The sequence below is a fragment of the Chiloscyllium plagiosum genome, chromosome 3, assembly GCF_004010195.1.
Source record: "Chiloscyllium plagiosum isolate BGI_BamShark_2017 chromosome 3, ASM401019v2, whole genome shotgun sequence".
Lineage (NCBI taxonomy): Eukaryota > Metazoa > Chordata > Chondrichthyes > Orectolobiformes > Hemiscylliidae > Chiloscyllium > Chiloscyllium plagiosum.
The window spans coordinates 37,505,393-37,525,149 of NC_057712.1; the positions used below are offsets into that span (position 1 = coordinate 37,505,393).

Consider the following 19,757-nt stretch of genomic DNA (forward strand, 5'->3'; position numbering starts at 1 on the left):
TTGTTTTTTTTGTTAAATTTTGGCTATTGTATATTTGAGCTAATTGTATATCAATGTTTATATCTGAGAGTTTTGTTTATTTTTGTAAACTTGTAAAAATGTTAGATTTCTAATAAAAATATCTATTAAAAAAAAACAGGGCCACTATCCCCTTAACTGGGTGGGGATGGGGAGGTGAGGTAGGGATAGGTGAACACAGATAGAGGGCGAGTGTCTGTGTGGAGTTTGCACAATCTCCCAGTGCCTGCGTGGGTTTCCTCTGGGTACTCTGGTTTCTTCCCACAATCCAAACATGTGTAGATTAGGTGGACTGGCAATGCTAAATTGTCCATAGTGTTCAGGGATGTGTAGATTAGGTGCATTAGTCAGGGATAAATGCTAGAAGGGTAGGGGAATAGGTCTGGGTGGGTTACTCTTCCGAGGGTCTGTGTTGACTTGTAGGGCTTAAAGGCCTGTTTCCACCCTGTGGGATTATTAACTGATAAAATAGCTCTTCCATCAAATTGCATGAATGAATGAGACTCACAGTGGCAAAATCTCATAACCCAGCTGCAGTAATATACTTTATTCTTTTATTAATTTCCAACTTATTTAGAGTCTATAGCCTTAGTATTTTTCCTAGGAGAAAGTGAGGACTGCAGATGCTGGGGATCAGAGCCGAAAAATGTGTTGCTGGAAAAGCGCAGCAGGTCAGGCAGCATTCAAGGAGCAGGAGAATCGATGTTTTGGGCATAAGCCCTTCTTCAGGAATGAGCAGGGTGTGCCAAGCAGGCTAAGATAAAAGGTAGGGAGGAGGGACTTTGGAGAGGGGCATTGGGAATGCAATCTTCTTCCCGACCTCTCCACCCCCAATCCCTCTCTGGCCTATCACCCTCACCTTAACCTCCTTCCACCTATCGCATTCCAAACGCCCCTCCCCCAAGTCCCTCCTCCCTACCTTTTATCTTAGCCTGCTGGACACACTTTCCTCATTCCTGAAGAAGGTTCCTGAAGAATGGCTTATGCCCGAAACGTCGATTCTCCTGCTCCTTGGATGCTGCCTGACCTGTTGCGCTTTTCCAGCAACACATTTTTCAGCTTAGTATTTTTCCTAACATTTACCAATTTAAAGACAAAAGGACTAACACTCAATTATGCAAGCAGACTGGACAGACACCCTTAATCCCATCAGAAGTCTCAGCCACCATTTAACAGCAATTTAACCCATCTCCTGTCACCCCAGAAAAAAAGTCCCTCAAACCTTTGTGTACTATAGTTAAAACAATGTAACAGCATAGTGATGGGATTTTAATATGTAAGAACTGTATATAAAGACACTACTGTAAGAACTGTATTTTGGGATTATATTGCCACCTCGAACTTGTGTTACTGACATTGACGAATAAAGAGGCTATTTTCACCACTCACTGATTTCAGTTGTTATTTGAACATGATCCCACAAGGTCAATGGGCTGAAGAGTGGAAGATGGAGTTTAATTTGGATGAATGCAAAGTATTGCATTTTGGTAAAACAAACAAGGGCAGGACTTATACAATTAAATTATACAATTAAAAGTAGGGCCTTGGGTTGTGTTGTGAAAGAGACTTAGGGGTTCAGGTACACTATTCTTTGAAATTTGTTCACATATAGATGGGGTGGTTAAGAAGACAGTTAGCTTGTCTTCATCGCTCAGACCTCTGAGTATGGGAGTTGGGATGTTATGCTGAGATTGTACAGGACATTGGTGTATTGTGTCCAGTTCTGGTCACCCTGTTGAAGGAAGGATATTATTAAACTGGAGAGGGTTCATGAGAGATTTACCACGAATGGAGGGTTTGAGTTATAAAGAAAGGCTGGATAGTTGGAAGTTGAGGTGTGACCTTATAGAGGTTTATAAAATCATAATGGGTATAGATAAAATGAATGGTAGGTGTCTTTTCCTAGGATGGGGGATTTCAATACTACTGGGCATATTACTAAGGTGAGAGGACAAAGTGATATAAAAGACACGAGGTGCAATGTTACTTTAAATACAGAATGGTTCATGCTTGAATGAACTTCAACGGGAAGTGGTGGATACACATTTAAAATACATTTGGATAAGTACATGAATAAGAAATATCTAGAGGGATATGGGCCAAGCACAGGCAGGTAAAACTTGGGATATGGTTGGTATGAACTAGTTGGATCAAAGAGTCTGTTTCCATGTTGTTTGACACCATGACTCTTGTCTGTGATTACATTTTAGCTGCTGGCTGACTGACTGCATGCTTTAAAATTGTAAACGCTGTTAACGTGGGAAAAACAAATTTGAATTTTTAATTTTCCTCAGCGTCTTGTGCATTTTTTCTCTTGTGACACTACTGCAGCCATGTGGAATTGACACCAACTAGTATATAGGACTGGTTAAAGGTTGTTTGCAATAGTTTACTGTCAGTAATCTTGTCTTGAGTCCATTTAATGATTAGCGGTAGAGATATAAAAAACAAACTAGAACAGAAATTGCTGGAGAAACATAGCAGGTCTGGCAACATCTATGCAGAGAAAACAGTTAATGTTTCCTGTTCATGGATTCACTTTCAGAACTATTCTCATAAAACCTCAAACTCCGAAATAGAAACCTTTCAATGGTGCATAAAAGCACTTCTAAAATTAAAAGAAAACGTCTTCTGAATCATTATCTTATACAATAGTATGTTGTCGAAAATATTTATCGAATTGGTTCCACTTCTTTATTTTTATTCAAAGCCTTGTAAATTTGTCCTCTATATATTCCATTCCGATTTTCGAAACAGGTACCAAGCTTTACCACCATTCTCTCACGTAATGCGTTCATTCCAGAATACACCTTACTAAAAAAATCCGTTCTTCACTTAAACATGTTCAATTCCGCAATGTTACATCAGGAAATTCAGGTCAAAAGTAAAAGTGAGATTTATTTTCAAATATAGTAACATATAATCATATTGCTTTTGACAGGGTGAGGCGCTTAAGCACTTAAAAACCAAAGTACTAATCCTCCAAATACACAAACAGAACCTTCAAAAGTATCGTAATTTAAATCCGAAAACTTCCTAACCGTTTTGCGAAGCTCCAATAATAAACTCGCCATTGCGTTTGTGTAAAAAAAAATTGATTCGCTCACTTCCCTAAATCTCGACAAGGGCAGAAGGAGCTGACAGGACACGACATTGTCGTCTCTCTTAATTTACCGTGGCCGCCTGCGGGAAACTCGGGGTTTCTGCGACCATTAGAGGTGGGCGGTTCGATAAGGTTCGCGCGACAATCAAATCGAACGGACAACAACGGCAGGAGGAGCTGCCGAAGCGGCGCGGACGGAAACGTCGCGCGGGACTGAGGTTAGGTCAGTGGGGGCCGTTAGCTCGCGCCTCGGCCGTTCCAGCTGATAATGTTCGATGGAATGGATATAGTACACGAGTCGTTACCCTTCGCCGATCGGCCGAGATCAGTTTCTAGAAGTGATCCTGGGCCGCGGGGGCAAAACCCGCATAAAAGAGGTATGATTCATAATAGAGAACGGGTTTCTTCGCAAAGTTTTAAAAGTAATTGTTAACCGTTTGTGTGTGTGGCCGGGGCTCTTTTCTCCTCTTTAACCACGCCCTATACCCGTCTGAGATTGGTTTCAGTACCAGATTCCTGTTACTGAATTGCCTTTGGACCTAGCCTCGTCTCTAAGTTAGATAGGATAACTGCTGATTCCCTGAACCCCACCCCATGGACGCCGAATAATTGCAACGTCCGATTTATCAACTTAGTTAAGATGAGATAACTACAATATGAGGGCTTGAATGTAGGACCTTCTCTCCTTTAAAGTTCAGCCACATCGGGGAGCTTGGGGAATTTATTCCGTGCTTTACATTTGAAGAAGCTTGTACATTTGAAGAAAAATATTTTCTCTTAATAGAAATATGTATGTACTTGAAGTTTTATTTAGGATTTTTGCTATTATGATTACTCTTTACTGTTTACATTTGTCACATCTGTTTGTACTTATTTTAAATAATTTCTTAACTTTGCATGTATGTGGTTGGAAACAAATTTGAAATTATTTATTTTCACAATATTTTTGTAGTAAACTGCATTTAATTGTATAGTAATTACATGCATCCTGATACTCTGTACAGAACCTGCATCAGTGAACTACAGTAGATAATATTGCATTTAATTTGCAATGATTCCAAAAATACTGCCTTAAATGACATCATAGATGGCATGGTTTCAATATTATAATTACGCTATCTGGTGTTTTACAATGAAGAAAAGATTTAACTAATTTACTCATATGTAAGTGCGATAATGTCACCTCTGTAGTCTTCTGCACCTGCCATATGATGTAATTTCCAAATTAACTTATAATAATTAACTTGGTAACTGAAATTGCACTTCCTAGAAGTTTGCCTTTCACTGAATGCTCCCATTCTAGATTTGTATGAACCGTTGTGCACAAAGCTGACCGTGACAACTACTTATGGTTACGTAAGAATCTGTTCTTGAAACCCTAGTCTTTTCAGCCTTCTCTTTTTCCATGCAGCTGTTCTTTTATGTTGGAAAGTCCACTGTTAACTATTATTTTAGAATTAGGCACTATTGACTAATTCCCATTCTTGAAATAGCTGCCAATTTTGATTACTTTCTCCAATAAATTGCTGGAGTTAAACTGAACGGCATCTCTGACAGTCAGGCGGCACGGTCACTCAGTGATTAGCACTGTTGCCTCACAGAACCAGGGACCTGGGTTCAATTCCAGTCTCAGGTGACTGGCTGTGTGGAGTTTGCACATTCTCCCCGCATATGTGTGGGTTTCCTCCAGGTGCTCCGGTTTCCTCCCATGTTCCAAAGATGTGCAGGTTAGATTAATTGGCCATGCTAAATTGCCCGTAGTGTTCAGGGATGTGTGGGTTTGGTGCATTAATCAGGGGAAATGTAAAAATGATAGGGTAAGGGAATGAGTTTGGGTGGAATACACTTCAGAGGGTTTGTGTAGACTTGCTGGGCCAAATGGCCTGTTTCCACACTGGAGGGAGAATTGGACTGGAAGTAGCTTTAGGAACTGAATCTTGGTTTGATTCAGACTTAAGCTTGCTTTTTTTGATCACTTCCTACTTTTTATCCATGTGCTTCCCCTCGGTGGTTGTCATTTTAAAAGCCAAAGCATCAGATATTGTGAAGCCTTCCAACTGCTCTGAAAGGTAACTTGTATTGTCTAATAGCAAGTAAAGAACAAGTTACTTTTGCATTTGACAATAAGTAGGGGTTGCTTGAATTTCCAACATTTACAGTTAATGTGTGATGACTTCACCCAACTCAGTTCCATTGGAAGTGGATATTAAGTAGGTGTTTTTGTGCCCAACACTGCCTCACTCTATTATGGTGAAGTTGATGTTCCTCTTGCTCAACATCCTGTTCTTTCTTATTGACAGAATGTTGCCGCTGTCACATCTCCTTAATTGTCCATCCCCATTTTGCCTGGTCCAGTTGTCCAGAGTACAACATAACAAGGATTATGTGGCGCAATCAGTCATTAATGTGTTGCAAGAAATCCACAAATATTTCTGTGCTGGGAATTTCATTTAAGGTTGTCTGTTGCCTTCCAATGAAAGAATGGGCTGCATTGTATTTACCTCCAGTCTCGATCAGAGGGTTGTGAAATGGAGCCATGATAGGAGTGGGTGGGTAGCTGTTGTCTCTTAGTAAAGCATCTGGCCCTTGGAATGAAGCAGGAACCTGAGAATTATCAAGGATGTAGGCATCGTGACAGTTTCCAGGGTGCCAGGCATGGACTTCCAAAATGTATTTGCAGTGATCACAGGTGAGTTTGACGTTAACTGGATCAAACATTCCCTATTAATGAAGTTAATCAAAGTCCATCAAAGCATGATATTACCTGAAAACCTATACAAATCTACAAAATACTTATTCATTTACAAAAAAAAGGATTTGTAATAAATAAAATTTCAGGATGTAAAATAGATTTCAGTGTTTGGAGCAGTAAAGGAACTGGTTTCCTCAAAGTAACAAATAGGAAAAATCCTTCCAAAATATTGTATATTTATCAGACATATTTAGAGTGAATAGCCAATGAATATTAAATTATGCATTGCAATTCAAGAATAGAGTTACAGTCATACCAAGAGTTTAAGGCACTTATCTTTTTCTTTTGAATTCATATAAGGGAAGTAAATATGCACTCTACAGTAAATCATTGTGGAAATTTTATATAGCTAGGATTATTGTTAGTTTAACATAAGTGTTTTCATCACAAAGTACTTTAAATTTGTAAATGTGTTAGAATATAGAACTGTACAGCACAGGAATGACCCCTCAGCCCACGATGTTGTGCAGAGCATGATGCCAAATTAAACTAATCCCTACTGTCTGCTATTGGTCCATTTCCCTTTATTTCTTCCATATTCATGTGTTTATCTAAAAATCTCTTAAATGCCACTATTGTATCTGCCTCCACGAACACCCTACCAGAGTATTCCAGAATCCTACCACTCCCTGTGTAAAAAGCTGGCTGCTCACATCTCCTTTGAACTCTTCCCCCCCCCCCCCCCCCCCCTCGCCTTAAATGCATACCCCCCTAGTTTTAGACATTGTAACTCTTGGCGGGGACAAGACTTTGACAGTCAACATGATCTATGATTTGGAGATGCTGGTGTTGGACTGGGGTGTACAAAGTTAAAAATGATACAACATGAGGTTATAGACCAACAGGTGTTTTTTTTTTGTAAATATATTTATTAGCAAATTTTTTTAAACTTTACAAACATATAAAATTATTGAAAAATACAATCAATAACAAATATCAGTATAATGAAAAGGGAAAAAAAAACCCCACAAATTACAATACAACTACTGTCTACTAACCTCCCCTATAATACAAAACAAACCCTAACACTGTGCAAAGCAACACCAAAAAAAAAGCAAATAAAACAAAAAAACCCACAAAATACAGAACAGCTGTGCTTGGCGCAAAGCTCCCAAACAAAGGAGCATTGTGTGTGTGTGTGTGTGTGTGTGTGTGTGTGTGTGTGTGTATATATATACCTGTATTAACTAACGCGACCCTCTCCAGGGCCCAGGGGCTTGACAAATCTAACCATCCTGGTTTAAACAAATGCCGAGTTAAGATAATTGACAAATCTATATCCAAATAACTCAAGTAGGGCTGCATTTCTTATAAAAATGGTCTGTTGTGTGGTGCACCATGTTTGTAAAAAAAAAGTCCAAGGGAATGTGTTCCATAATTCATTTCTGCCAACCCAGCAAGCCCAGTGAGTTCTCAGACACCCAATTCATCAGACTATTCTTCCGTGCACAGTATGCAAGAATATTAAATAGTTTCTTCTCATGCCCGTCTAAAGATGGTAAATTTGGTAGACCTAAGAGGAGAGATATCGGGTCTACTTTGATTTCAGTCCTCTATACCCTCCCTATCTCTCCCGCCACAGTCCTCCAATAAACACGGAGCCTGTGGCATGTCCAGAACCAATGGTAAGAGTACGTACACTTATTTTACATTTGGGGCACATTGAAGATGCCCTTTTTTTAAAAATCTTGCCAGACGTTCTGGTGCCAGATGAGCCCTGTACTGAACTTTTAACTGCATGTCCTATTACAGATTGAGATCTTTCAAGTATTCTCCTATATATTCTCCCATGTTTCAGAAGAGATCTCCACTCCTATCTCTTGCTCCTAGACCCCTCATAACCAGTTAATATCCTGCCAGGCCCTGCCACCCTGCAGGTGATAGAGGGCACTAACCAAAAGGGTGTTTGTGGAGCGTAGCAACAAATCTCTCTGTATTGGGCTTATAGGGCTTAATGAGAAGCATCGTCGTCTTCTGAATAAAATCCCTAACCTGAAAAAAATGGAAAAGATCTCTGCTGGGCAACCCATATTTGTGGCTCAGTTGCTCAAAAGACGTCTTAACCTCCCCCCTCAAACAAGTCTCCCAAACTAGAAACTCCTCTCGCTGCCCATAGTTTGAACCCTGAATCCATCATCCCTGGTAGGAACCCTGGCATGCCAACTATAGGTGTAAGTGGCGAAGTCTTGGATAAACAACCCTCACTCTGATGCATCGCCCACCATGCAGTGACTGTACTAATGACAATGGGGTTCCGGCAGTGGTCCATAACTGCCCTCATCTTATCCATGAACAACAGGTTAATAAGAGGGCACTTTGCCTGGGAGGTCTCAATATCCCACCATATTGAGTTTGATCGTTACCAACCCAATCACAGACAAATGACAGCAGGGAACTCAATTGATACCTCCCGATGTCTGGGAAATCAACTCCTCCCCCTCCTTGAGGCAACTCCAATTTAGTAGGTTTGAAGGGGGACCGCCCACGATGCCAGACAAAGGAACCAAGCCACCTGCAGCGTTGACCTGGGAAACATTATAGGGAGCATACGCATGGGATAAAGCAAACAAGGAAGAACATTCATCTTAATGAGAGATATTCGGCCCAGTCATGAAATCGAAAGAGCCTCCCATCTCTGGAGACCTCGCCTAATATTGTTGAGCAAGTGAGCAAAGTTAGTCCGAAATAACAGATCAAACTTGGGGGTAATAAAAATGCCTAGGTATCGGAACCCTGCCCATGACCACTTAAAAGGGAACTTAGGGCCACCTTCAACTTCTGGCACATCCTTAAGGTTCCCCAAAGGCATAGCCTCTGATTTTGCAAGGTTAATCTTATATCCTGAAGTAGCCCCAAATGAATTGATACATTGTGTCAAATGGAGTATGGAGGTCATCGGGTTCGATTAAAAACAGAAGGACGTCATCCACATACAGTGTAATTTTGTGTACCCTCGATCCCACTTCTGGAGCAGTTTTGTGGACTTTCTGACAAATGACCATTGCCAGCGGCTCTAACACTAACGTAAACAACAACGGTGAGAGGGGCAGCCTTGCCGACTACCCCTACAATCCTAAAATTCCCAGACTTCACCCCATTGGTGATGACCGCGGCCAGAGGGTGGCGATATAAAACCTCCACCCACCTAGCAATGACTCCACCAAACCCAAACTGTTCTAAGACATGGAAAAAAAGGGCCATTCCACCCGGTCAAATGTTTTCTCTGCATCTAAGGAAATCACCAATCCCTGAATCGATCGTTGCTGACAAACTTGGACCATATTCAGCAGCCTTTTAATATTATTAGAGGACCTACGGCCCCTTATAAAGCCTGTCTGGTTCTCTTTAATAATATGGGGCAATACCCTTTCCAGTCTCGGTGCCAGGATCTTGGACAGAATGTTAATATCTGAATTTAATAGAGAGATGGGCCTGTATGAGGCACAATCCTCAGGAACCTTCCCCTTCGTAAGAATTAAGGAAATATTAGCTTCTCTCAAAGATGGTGGTAGGCATTCATACATATAGGAGTGATTTGTACATCTCCAACATCGGCCCTGACAAAATCCCTATAGACTCCTTATAAAACTCACCTGGGAGACCATCAGGGCCAGGCACTTTTCCACTCTGAAGTTGCCTAGCTGCCTCCTGTATTTTGTAAACTATCAAGGGGGCATTAAGGAGAGAGGTCTGTTCCAAGGTTACCCCAAGGAGGTTCAGATTCTTCTCATTTTAGCCCTTCTGTCCTCGCAACCTTCAGACCAATACAATTCAGAGTAAAAGCTCCGAAAAGCCTCACTAATCTTTATAGCAACGTATGTAAGGACCCCGGCGCGGTCTCTGATTGCAGTAATGGATTGAGGAGCACACATTTTCCTAGTCAGGTACACTAAATACTTCCCTGGCCTATCCCCATATTCAAACAGCCTTTGTCTAGTAAAAGCAAGTTCTTTCTTTGCGTTTTGTGTCAGTATTGAATTCAAGACAGCCCAGAGGGCTGTGAACCACTGTAGCTTAGTCACCGAAGGCCGCGCAAAATGTGCCACCTCGGCGGCTTTCAACTGTGTCTAAAGTAGATGCTGCTGTTCCTCCTTCTGTTGTTTCTGGCCAAATAGGAAATAGCTAATCTCCTAGCAAAGGCCTTAGCAGTCTCCATAGCATAGACGGACTACTAGTCGTGCCTGAGTTGATAGTCAAGAATTCCTGAAACTCCTTCAAAACTTATTCCACAAATTTGAAATCCTTAAGGAGAAAAGGGTCCAAATGCCAGTGCTTCACCTAGCCCTTCACTCTTGGCCTTAACCTCCAAATATACCGCTACGTGATCAGGGATAGCTATATTCCCAATTTTACAACCCATAATCGAACCCAGAAGGGCCGAGGGAGCCAGAAAGAGGTCAATCCTCATGTGACATTTATGTGGGTTTGAAAAAAAAAGGTGAAGTCCCTGCTGGTAGTGTGAAGACATCTCCAAATATCCACCAGCCCCAATTCTACGCATAAGATAACCACCTGCTTGGCCTGCGAAGAAATAGTTGGGGGCCCATAAAACATCCTGTCCACTGTCCGATCCAAAAGACAATTAAAATCCCCCCTATAATGAAGTGCCGTGTTCCAAAAGCCATCGGCTTAGAGAAAGCACTAATCAAAAATTTGAGGGGATGGGCCGGAGGACAGTAGACATTTAAAATGACATATTCCTCCCACTGTATCAGGACTTTAAGTATTACAAACCATCCCTGCTCATCTTTCACCTACTCTAATAATGTAAACGGAAGATTTTTCTGGATAAGTACCACCACTCCCCTTTAGTAGCAAAGGTTGAAAAGAATACCCGATCATAACCCCCCCTATTGTAATTTCAGGTGTTCCCCATCATCAAGATGGGTTTCCCGCAACAAAGCGATGTCAACCCTTTCCCTCTAAAGGCGAGAAAGCACTTTTTTCCTTTTAACAGGCAAATGACTTCCCTTGATGTTCCAGGTGCACCATTTAACAAGATACTTAGCCATATCCCCTTTTCAGAGACCCTTAAACCCCTGCAAGTCCACCTTTAGAGAATCCTGGACTAGCACTCCTAAAACCCTTTGTACTTTGGCTTTATGAATTTTTTCACTATTTAGAAAATAGTCCATGCCTGTATCCTTTTTCCAAAGTGCAAGACCTCACATTTGCTCATGTTGAATTTCATTAGCCATTTCTTGGACCACTTTCCTAAATTGTCTAAGTCTTTCTGCCATCTTCATCTTCCATGAAGGTCTTGCCTTCTCAATCTTGTCCCTTGCCTGATATGTGGTGATCCTTAGTTTAAGCTCACTACCTGTCATCTTTCTGTCTAACTAAGGCACAGCCTTATGGTCATCTTGATCTATAGTGGCTTTTTGTTTTACATACAGTACTTACTCTGTCCAGATCCCTCATGATTTTAAACACTTCTATCAAAAGTCATTTTAACCTTGTCGTTTCCAAGGAATACAGTCTCTGCTTTACCAGAGACTCTGTTTCTCATTTCTGACATAATATTCCTAATACCTAGATTTCCTTCTTAAAATGCAGTGCCATAATTGTACTCCTAGGTTAGTTGAATGTGAACCAATGTTACGTAATGGTACACCTTAGCATAACGGACAAGAGGAAGGAAGTTTTTATTTATAAGTGTACCTTATTAACCATTTTCTAAACCTGCTGTTCCACCTTCAAAGATGTGCATGTTTTCCCCCTAGATATTCTTGTTCCTGCAAATCCATTAGAATTTTATACTTGTAATGCCTTTCCTTTTTCTTCTGACCAAAATGTACCACTTCTGTGTTAAATTTTGTCTACTGTTTGTCTGATCATTAAGGCAGTCTATTGAAAACCTCTTGAAATCTATCAATTTCCTATTCGTTGTTCATAATACAAACTTAGATGTATCATCTGCAGGCTTTGAAATTATACCCCGCACATTCAAGCACGATCATTAATATGTCAAGAGAGGATATTGTCTGAAAAAAAAACCTACTGTATACACTTCTGGAGCTTGAAAAGCAATCATTTACTCTTACTCTCTATTCCTTGTCACTCAGCCAACTTCATGTCAATGTGGTCACTTTTCCTTATTTCTCATGGGCCTAAAAGAGCACGGTGGGCGGCATGGTGGCACAGTGGTTAGCACTGCTGCTTCACAGCGCCAGAGACCCGGGTTCAATTCCCGCCTCAGGCGACTGTGTGGAGTTTGCACGTTCTCCCCGTGTCTGCGTGGGTTTCCTCGGGGTGCTCCAGTTTCCTCCCACAGTCCAAAGATGTGCAGGTCAGGTGAATTGGCCATGCTAAATTGCCCGTAGTGTTAGGTAAGGGGTAAATGTAGGGGTATGGGTGGGTTGCACTTCGGCGGGGTGGTGTGGACTTGTTGGGCCGAAGGGCCTGTCTCCACACTGCAAGTAATCTAATCTAAACAGCAATAGAGAGGATGAATTGGAGATGGTCACCAGCTCCTAAAAGAGTGGTGCTTCTGAAACAGCAAGAGAAAGTGTGGGTACAGCAAGAGTGACCTAGGTGAGAAGGCCAGTGATGACAGAAGATAAAAAACTGAATGCTAGTGAGACTAGTACAGGAATCCAGAATTTAAATTCAGAGACGTCTCAGTTTCTGCCTTTTGCCCAATAGATATGATGTTGATCCCAGTGTAGTCAAGGGCAATGACTGGTGGGAATCAACTGTATGCTCCTGAAGAGTTACCTTACTGTAGGACAAAGTATAAGTCAAGAAATAATGGCAGCCCATGAGAACAGGATTACAATTGTAATATATGATTTTAATCTGCATATTGACTGGATAAATTAGATGTGCAATGATAATATGGAAAACAAATTTGTAGAGTACATTAGGAATTGTTTCTTGCAGGAATACATTGCTGAACAAAAAAAAAGAGTCACACATGTGCACACAACAGAAAAATTGGTATTATGGGTGGACAAAATGACTCCAAAGATAGTGCAATGGTTCATGTCCACAGGGATTCCTGAGATGATCCATTTGGTTTTTCAGGACTTGCTTCTCGATCTTCCTTTTCCAAGTACTTTCATTTACTTGCAGGAAGCACAGAGAGACTGCTTCTTACTTCTGACTTATTGGTTAATCGCCATATATTATATCAACTGATAAGGGGAAATGAACTGACTTCCTTCTTTTGTATACTGTAGAGAAAAGTACAGCACCTTCCTTTCCCGAAATCTGATTCTGATCAAGCATTCACACCCAAAAGCTGTTCATTTGCCTGACAGCAAATCACATAGTCATTGATAGGCAGAAGACCTTTGTCATTGACAACTGGTCACTATTCCACATACTTGGCTACTTGTTGCTGGCTGAACACCCTGGATCGAGCACATCTGTGGCTAAATCTCTTCCATTGCTTGAATAAACAGCAGTGTGGCCTGCTTTTTAAAAAGTGCAGTAATCCTTTCAACAATCCTTGAATTTTAAAACAGTCCTTTTCCTATTTAAGTCCACAATCAAAAATACAGAAAAATAAAAATATGGTCATTACAGTATGTTGGGCCCATTATCTTTACCAAGAAAAATACACTGTGCGGCCTTGACACTGTCGCTTCCCGTTAGATGCAAGATCAGATGGCTTAGCAATTGGATGTTCAAGAAGGTTTAGCCATTTATTTATGGACAAAATTGATAGTAAAGTTGATCTGTTAAATGTATATTTGACATGGTCAAACTTTGATAAATTTAGAAAAACAGAATGGATATTCTATAGAATGTAGAATAGAATTTAACAGACTCACTGCACATTTGCAAAAACTCTACTTCGTGATTCCTAATTCTGTGTTTGCCTTTACGTTGTTGGACTGTTCATAGGTAACAACAAATATGGATAAGTTCCGATAATTAACTGGAATAAGATTTTTAAAAAGAAACAATCACCTTTTTGGAACAGATGTTGAAGCTTCAAAAATATCTGTGGGAAAATATTTATTCCTAACAGCCTTTGTAACCCAAATAGAGTAATCAGCAGTAAGGCAGAGATGGAAGATTCAATGATAGTGGCAATGCGAGTCCACCCAGATGCAGGCCAAAAGCATAAAAAAAAAGTAGAATCATAACTAAAGGGAGTAAAAATAGAGATACCTGTGGCAATTGTAACAAGCAACAGGAATTGGAGAACTGTAACAGCAGAGTGAACCCCAGGAATGCTCTGGGAATTGGCAACAGGTATTCCAAATGTGTCTTGATTTACCATGAGCAGTGAATTGTTCTAAATAGAATAGTAATACTTTTTTCAAAATTATGCTCAGCCTGGCAAGTTCTGAAATAGAAAGTGGTGATATTGATTATGCAGAGAAATGCACTAATTGTAAGAATCTTCAGCTCAGCAATGGATGTTTTAGTCACAGACTTCCTCAGTTGTTTGTATTGTGTTATTCTGGATAACAGAAACAGATCCATTGTATGGAGTACATTTTTTAAAAAAAAACTAGTAACACTTTAACCAATGAAGACCCAAAGTAAGGTTTAGGAATCTGGGTGTTCTACACATGTTAGGTTTGCAGATGATAACATGCTGAAGTTGCTGAAAAGATCAGTGATTTTCTGTGAAATACCTGGGATGAACCATTTTATTACTACAGATGTAGTATTAAATGAAATAGCCCTTCTATTGAGCGATATCTATGAAAAAGCTGAAATGAAACTAAACACGGAACAAAAAAGACAAGTGTAGTGATTCTAACGAAGTGAGCCGGCTGGACATCACAGGTGGAATTGCAGATAGATAGGATAGTGAAGAAAGCGTTTGGTATGCTTTCCTTTATTGGTCAGAGTATTGAGTACAGGAGTTGGGAGGTCATGTTGCGCCTGTACAGGATATTGGTTAAGCCACTTTTGGAATATTGGAAGGATGTTGTGAGACTTGAAAGAGTTCAGAAAAGATTTACAAGGATGTTGCCAGGGTTGGAAGAATTGAGCTGTTGGGAGAGGTTGAATAGGCTGGGCTATTTTCCTTGGAGAATCGGAGGCTGAGGGGTGACCTTATCCATGTTTATAGAATCATTAGGGCCATGGATAGGGTGAATAGAAAAGGTCTTTTCCCTGGGGTGGGGGAGTTCAGAACTAGAGGGCATGGGTTTAGGGTGAGATAGGAAGGATTTGGAGGGATATGGGCTGGGTGCTGGCAGGTGTGACTAGATTGGGTTGGGATATCTGGTCGGCATGGACAAGTTGGACCGAAGGATTGGTTTCTGTGCTGTACATCTCTATGACTCTGAGTTCCCTGATTGGACCAGATTAACAGCCCAGTCAGGAATCCCTGGCTGACATAAAAAGGGGAATGTCAGAGATACTGACCCCTGTGAGAGTTGACTCTGAAGAGACAGTACTAAAGTCAAGAACTGTTCATGTGTAAATAAAGGGTAACTTGGTGATGAGATATTGGCCTCTCTGGAGTTATTTCAGTTACTGTTTTTGCAAGTCAGTAGATTTACTGTTTGCGCTATGTGGACATCAAAATATTAAGCAAGTGTAACTGATCTCAGGAGCTAGAGTTTTAAAGGAAAAATGTCTAATTACCTCAAAACGACATAGGCAGTCTTTTCTGCCAACCCCCTACTCCCCAGCATCTTCTCTCAGGTTGAAAATTGTACTAGAGGGTGCAGAAGTAAGATGATGTGTACATTATCGTCATAGTTCAAGACTATGTTTCATTAGTGAGAAATAGCAGGACAGATGACTGATACAGGTTTAATTTGAGGGTCACCGTGCCTCGCATGAGAAGGTTGGACCTTCATTGTAACTTCAGCTGGAACAGGAATTGAACTTATACTTCCTAGAGTTGTGGTGTTCTGAGGAAGGGTCACTCAATCTGAAATGTTAACTCTGATTTCTCTCCACAGATGCTGCCAGACCTGCTGAGCTTTTCCAGCAATTTCTGTTTTTGTTTTGAATCTATGCTGTTGGTGTCACTCTTCATCACAAAACAACTGAGCTAACTGACTTATCTTCACTAAACTTATAGAAGTTTACTAACCTATATGTAGTTACCTTAAAAACTTATGAATTTACGGGGGATCTAAGATGGCAGCAATCTGAAGATCACACTGCAGAGCTTCGCATCACAGCAGGAGCAGGACGGTCCTTTAACCCGCCCAACCCAGGTCATCAGGATTTCTTGGGGCGTTGGAAAGATTGTGGAGCCCCAAGAAATATTTAAAAATTGACTTACCTGTATTTTCAGCTGTCCAGAAATGCCTAAAAAGAGAGGAGCATCCGAGGCCGGGTCTGCAGCAGCCTCTGAGCCGATTACTCTCCAGGACCTGGTGAACCAGCTCTCCAAATCTCGCGAGATGCTGGGGAAACAGATTGAAGAGAAACTGGCTCCAGTCTCTCTCATATTGAAGAAGCATGAGCAGCAGCTGGGAGACCTGGAGAAGAGGATGGATGAGATGGAGAACAGGGTCACGGTAGTGGAAGCTGATGCCAGTTCTTTCAAGGAAGAGATCCAAGCTCTGAATACGCAGGTTCGTAAATTGCGTGACCAAGTGGATGATCTTGAAAACGGGCAGGAGAAAAAATATTCGGATCATCGGTCTGCCTGAGGGTAAGAAAGGTGAGCAGCTGCAGAATTTGTTGAAGATTGGCTTCCGAAATTCCTTGACTTGGAGACTGGCATGAGAGGATTGAAAATAGAGCGGGCTAACCGGGTCGCAGCGCAGAGGTCGGGTCTGAGTCAACGTCCTTGTCCTTTCCTGCTGCGGTTCCATCGTTACCGGGATAAGGAGAGAGAGTCATGGAGGCTTCCAGACTCCAGGGGAAGGATCCAAAGGCCCTAATTTACGAGGGGTCTAAGATCATGTTTTTTCAGGGCATTTCAGCGGCAGTGATCCAGAAACAAATCGTATGATGATGTCAAGAGAAGACTGAAGGAGCTTGGGATTCAGTACTCCCTGAGATATGCAGCAGTGCTTCGGATCACCTTAGATGGATCCATACATCTCTTTGACACATCGGAGAAGGCAAGAGACTTTGTGGACAAACTAACCTAATTTAAACAATTGTAGTATGTATAAATATTATTGTTTGGGTATGCGTTTATCATTCTGTAAAAGAAATGGAGGAAATCCAGTTGGAGCTTTGTTTTTCCCCCTTTTTATTCCCCTCTATTGATGATAATTTGGTTCAAACTATGTATGGTGGTGGTTAAGGTGTACATTTTAAATTTCTAAGTTAGGACGTACCAAAGGATGGGTGGGGTATATTTATTCCCTTTTTTTTTTTAAATAAAATAAGGTTTTTTAAATAAAAATAAGGTTTTTTTATTCATATTGATATTCTATGGGGGGTTTATTCTTTTTAGCTGGTGCTTGCGATGAGGCTCTAGCTGGGAGAAGTGAAGGTGACTGAGATGGTTAGATGCCTATTTATGGGGAGTTCGGGATGCGTAGTTGCCCCCTCCGGGCAGGGGGTGAGTTCCCCAACTCAGCGCTATTGGCACTTTATATGTTGGTTTATTTTCTGGTTTTTGTTTTTTATTTTTAATAATTTTTTATGTTTTGTTAAATGTAGTGGTTTTAGTTTATGTAGTTTTTATATTTGGTGGACCATGCAACACTAAGGCTCAGCAATTCGTGGTTCGGGTTCCTCCTCTCTGGAATTTAATGTAATTGCAGAAGATTATGGCTCATGATTTGATTAAATGGTGTACCTGGAATATCAAGGGAAGTCACTCACCAATTAAGAGGAAGAAGGTACTCTTGAGTCTTAGAAAGGAGAAGGTGGATATTGCTTTATTACAGGAGACACATTTGGATGACCAGGAGCATCTGAAATTACAGCAGAATGGCTTTGACTCAGTTTATTTTTCATCATTTAATATCAGAAGTGGGGAGTGGCTATATTGGTTAGGAAAAATCTCTCATTTAAATTGTTGGAATGTGTTAAAGACACATACGGGAGGTTGTAATTCTTAAAGCCTTAATAAATGGGGAAGAATATGGTATTTTAAATGTTTATTGTCCCCCAACTCATCCTCTTAAATTCTTGGTAGATGATTTTTCTAACTTGATAAGTCTCCAGTCTCGGCACATCATTAAAGGGGGATGATTTTAACAGCCTCATGGACCCCACAGTAGACAGGTTGCCTAAAGGTCCCTCGATACCCTCTGCATAAACTAAACAGTTATTGGGTTTGTTTGGGGAATTAAGGTTGGTGGACGTCTGGAGGGTCTCCACCCTACAAGTAGGGATTTCACGTTTTTCTCCAATCAGCATAGATGTCACACGAGGATTGATTTCTTTCTGACCCCTGCGGTAACCCTGGATCTGGTGGCATCCTGTACGATTGGTAATATTGCCATCTCTGATCATGCTCCAGTATACCTCATGGTTAAGATTAAGGATGTTACAGTGGATTCAAGGTACTGGTGAAAGGACCCCTTTATTCTCATGGACAGTAGGTTTGTGGAGTATTTCTCTCGGGAATTTTGGGCATTCCTAGACATCAATATAGACTTGATTGATAGCTCATCCGTTCTCTAGGAAACTGCCAAAGCTTATGCAAGGGGGTTAGTTATTTCATATACCACCAGTAGGAAGCAGCAGAAGGGTGAGCAGCAACATCTCCTCCTTGAAGCACGGTTGAAGGCAGCCAAGAAGGCCTATTTTGACAGACCCTCGTTGGTCAAACTACAGAGTATTACGGCACTGCGGTCTGCACTAAATTCCGTGCTCACGCAGACAGTAAAGAAGGTGCTGGCTTTTGCAAAGCAAAGGTTATACAAGCATGGTGACAAGCCAGGCAAATACTTAGCATACCTTGCCAGAAAGAGAAGTGCCCCACAAACCATTACAGTGATTAGGGAAGGGTCTGGGAACCTAATAGGAAGGGTCTGGGAACCTAATGTGATTCTAAAAAGATTAATGTGGCATTCCAGAGATTCTACTCCTTAAGTTATATCAGTCTGAGAATTGTGAGGAGGGGCAGGCCAAAATTGAATCTTTTTTTTTTTTAGAGATCTGAAGCTCCCAGGTGTGACTCCCGAACAACAGTCCTTTCTCAATGCCCCATTATCAGACTGAGAATTGTGAGGAGGGGCAGGCCAAAATTGAATCTTTTTTTTTAGAGATCTGAAGCTCCCAGGTGTGACTCCCGAACAACAGTCCTTTCTCAATGCCCCATTATCAGAGCAAGAATTGCAGGAAGCAGTGAGGCAGCTTCAGAGTGGAAAGGCGCCTGGTCCTGACGGACTTCCCAATGAATTCTATAAGGAATTTATAAGTATGCTGTCAGGCCCGATGCTGAATATGTTTAAAGATTCATACAGTCATGATTGTCTCCCACCATCTCTGAGAGAAGCCAATATTTCACTTATCCTTAAAGGGAAGGATCCGGAAGACTGTACTTCATACAGGCCCATCTCGCTCTTAAATGTGGACTTTAAGATCCTCTCTAAGGCTCTCACGTTAAGGCTGGAGACTGTGTTACCCTCTATTATTAAAGAGGATCAGACGGGCTTCATAAAGGGTCACAGATCCTCCAATAGTGTTAGGAGGCTGCTTAACATTATTCAAACATGTCAACAGCAGTCAATACAGAGATTGGTGATTTCTTTAGATGCAGAGAAGGCCGTACCGTTTCTATACTCTAAACCGGTTTGGTCCGGGCAAAGGTTTCATACAATGGGTAAAGGTTCTCCCCAGTGTACCTCTCGTGGCGTTCATTACCAACTGGGTACGATCAAGCAATCTTAATATTTCTAGGGGCAGCCGGCAGGGCTGTCCCCTTTCACCATTACTTTTTACGTTGGTGATTGAACCAATGGCCGAGGCCATTTATGGGGATCTCAATATATCAGCTCCAGAAGTGGGGTCAAAATTACATAAGATCTCGCTGTATGCAGA

At 41.2% G+C, this 19,757-nt stretch overlaps 1 protein-coding gene across 3 annotated transcripts in view; it reads left to right on the forward strand.

Moving 5' to 3' along the window:
• The first annotated feature begins 3,160 nt into the window (after window positions 1-3,160).
• Window positions 3,161-19,757, forward strand: part of disc1 (DISC1 scaffold protein) — a 132,560-nt gene continuing 115,963 nt past the window's right edge. For all 3 annotated transcript variants that reach the window (XM_043680132.1, XM_043680138.1, XM_043680146.1), the window contains exon 1: window positions 3,161-3,498. In XM_043680132.1, coding sequence (XP_043536067.1) covers window positions 3,390-3,498 — 109 coding nt within the window. In that variant the 5' untranslated portion in view covers window positions 3,161-3,389. The remainder of the gene's footprint in view (window positions 3,499-19,757) is intronic.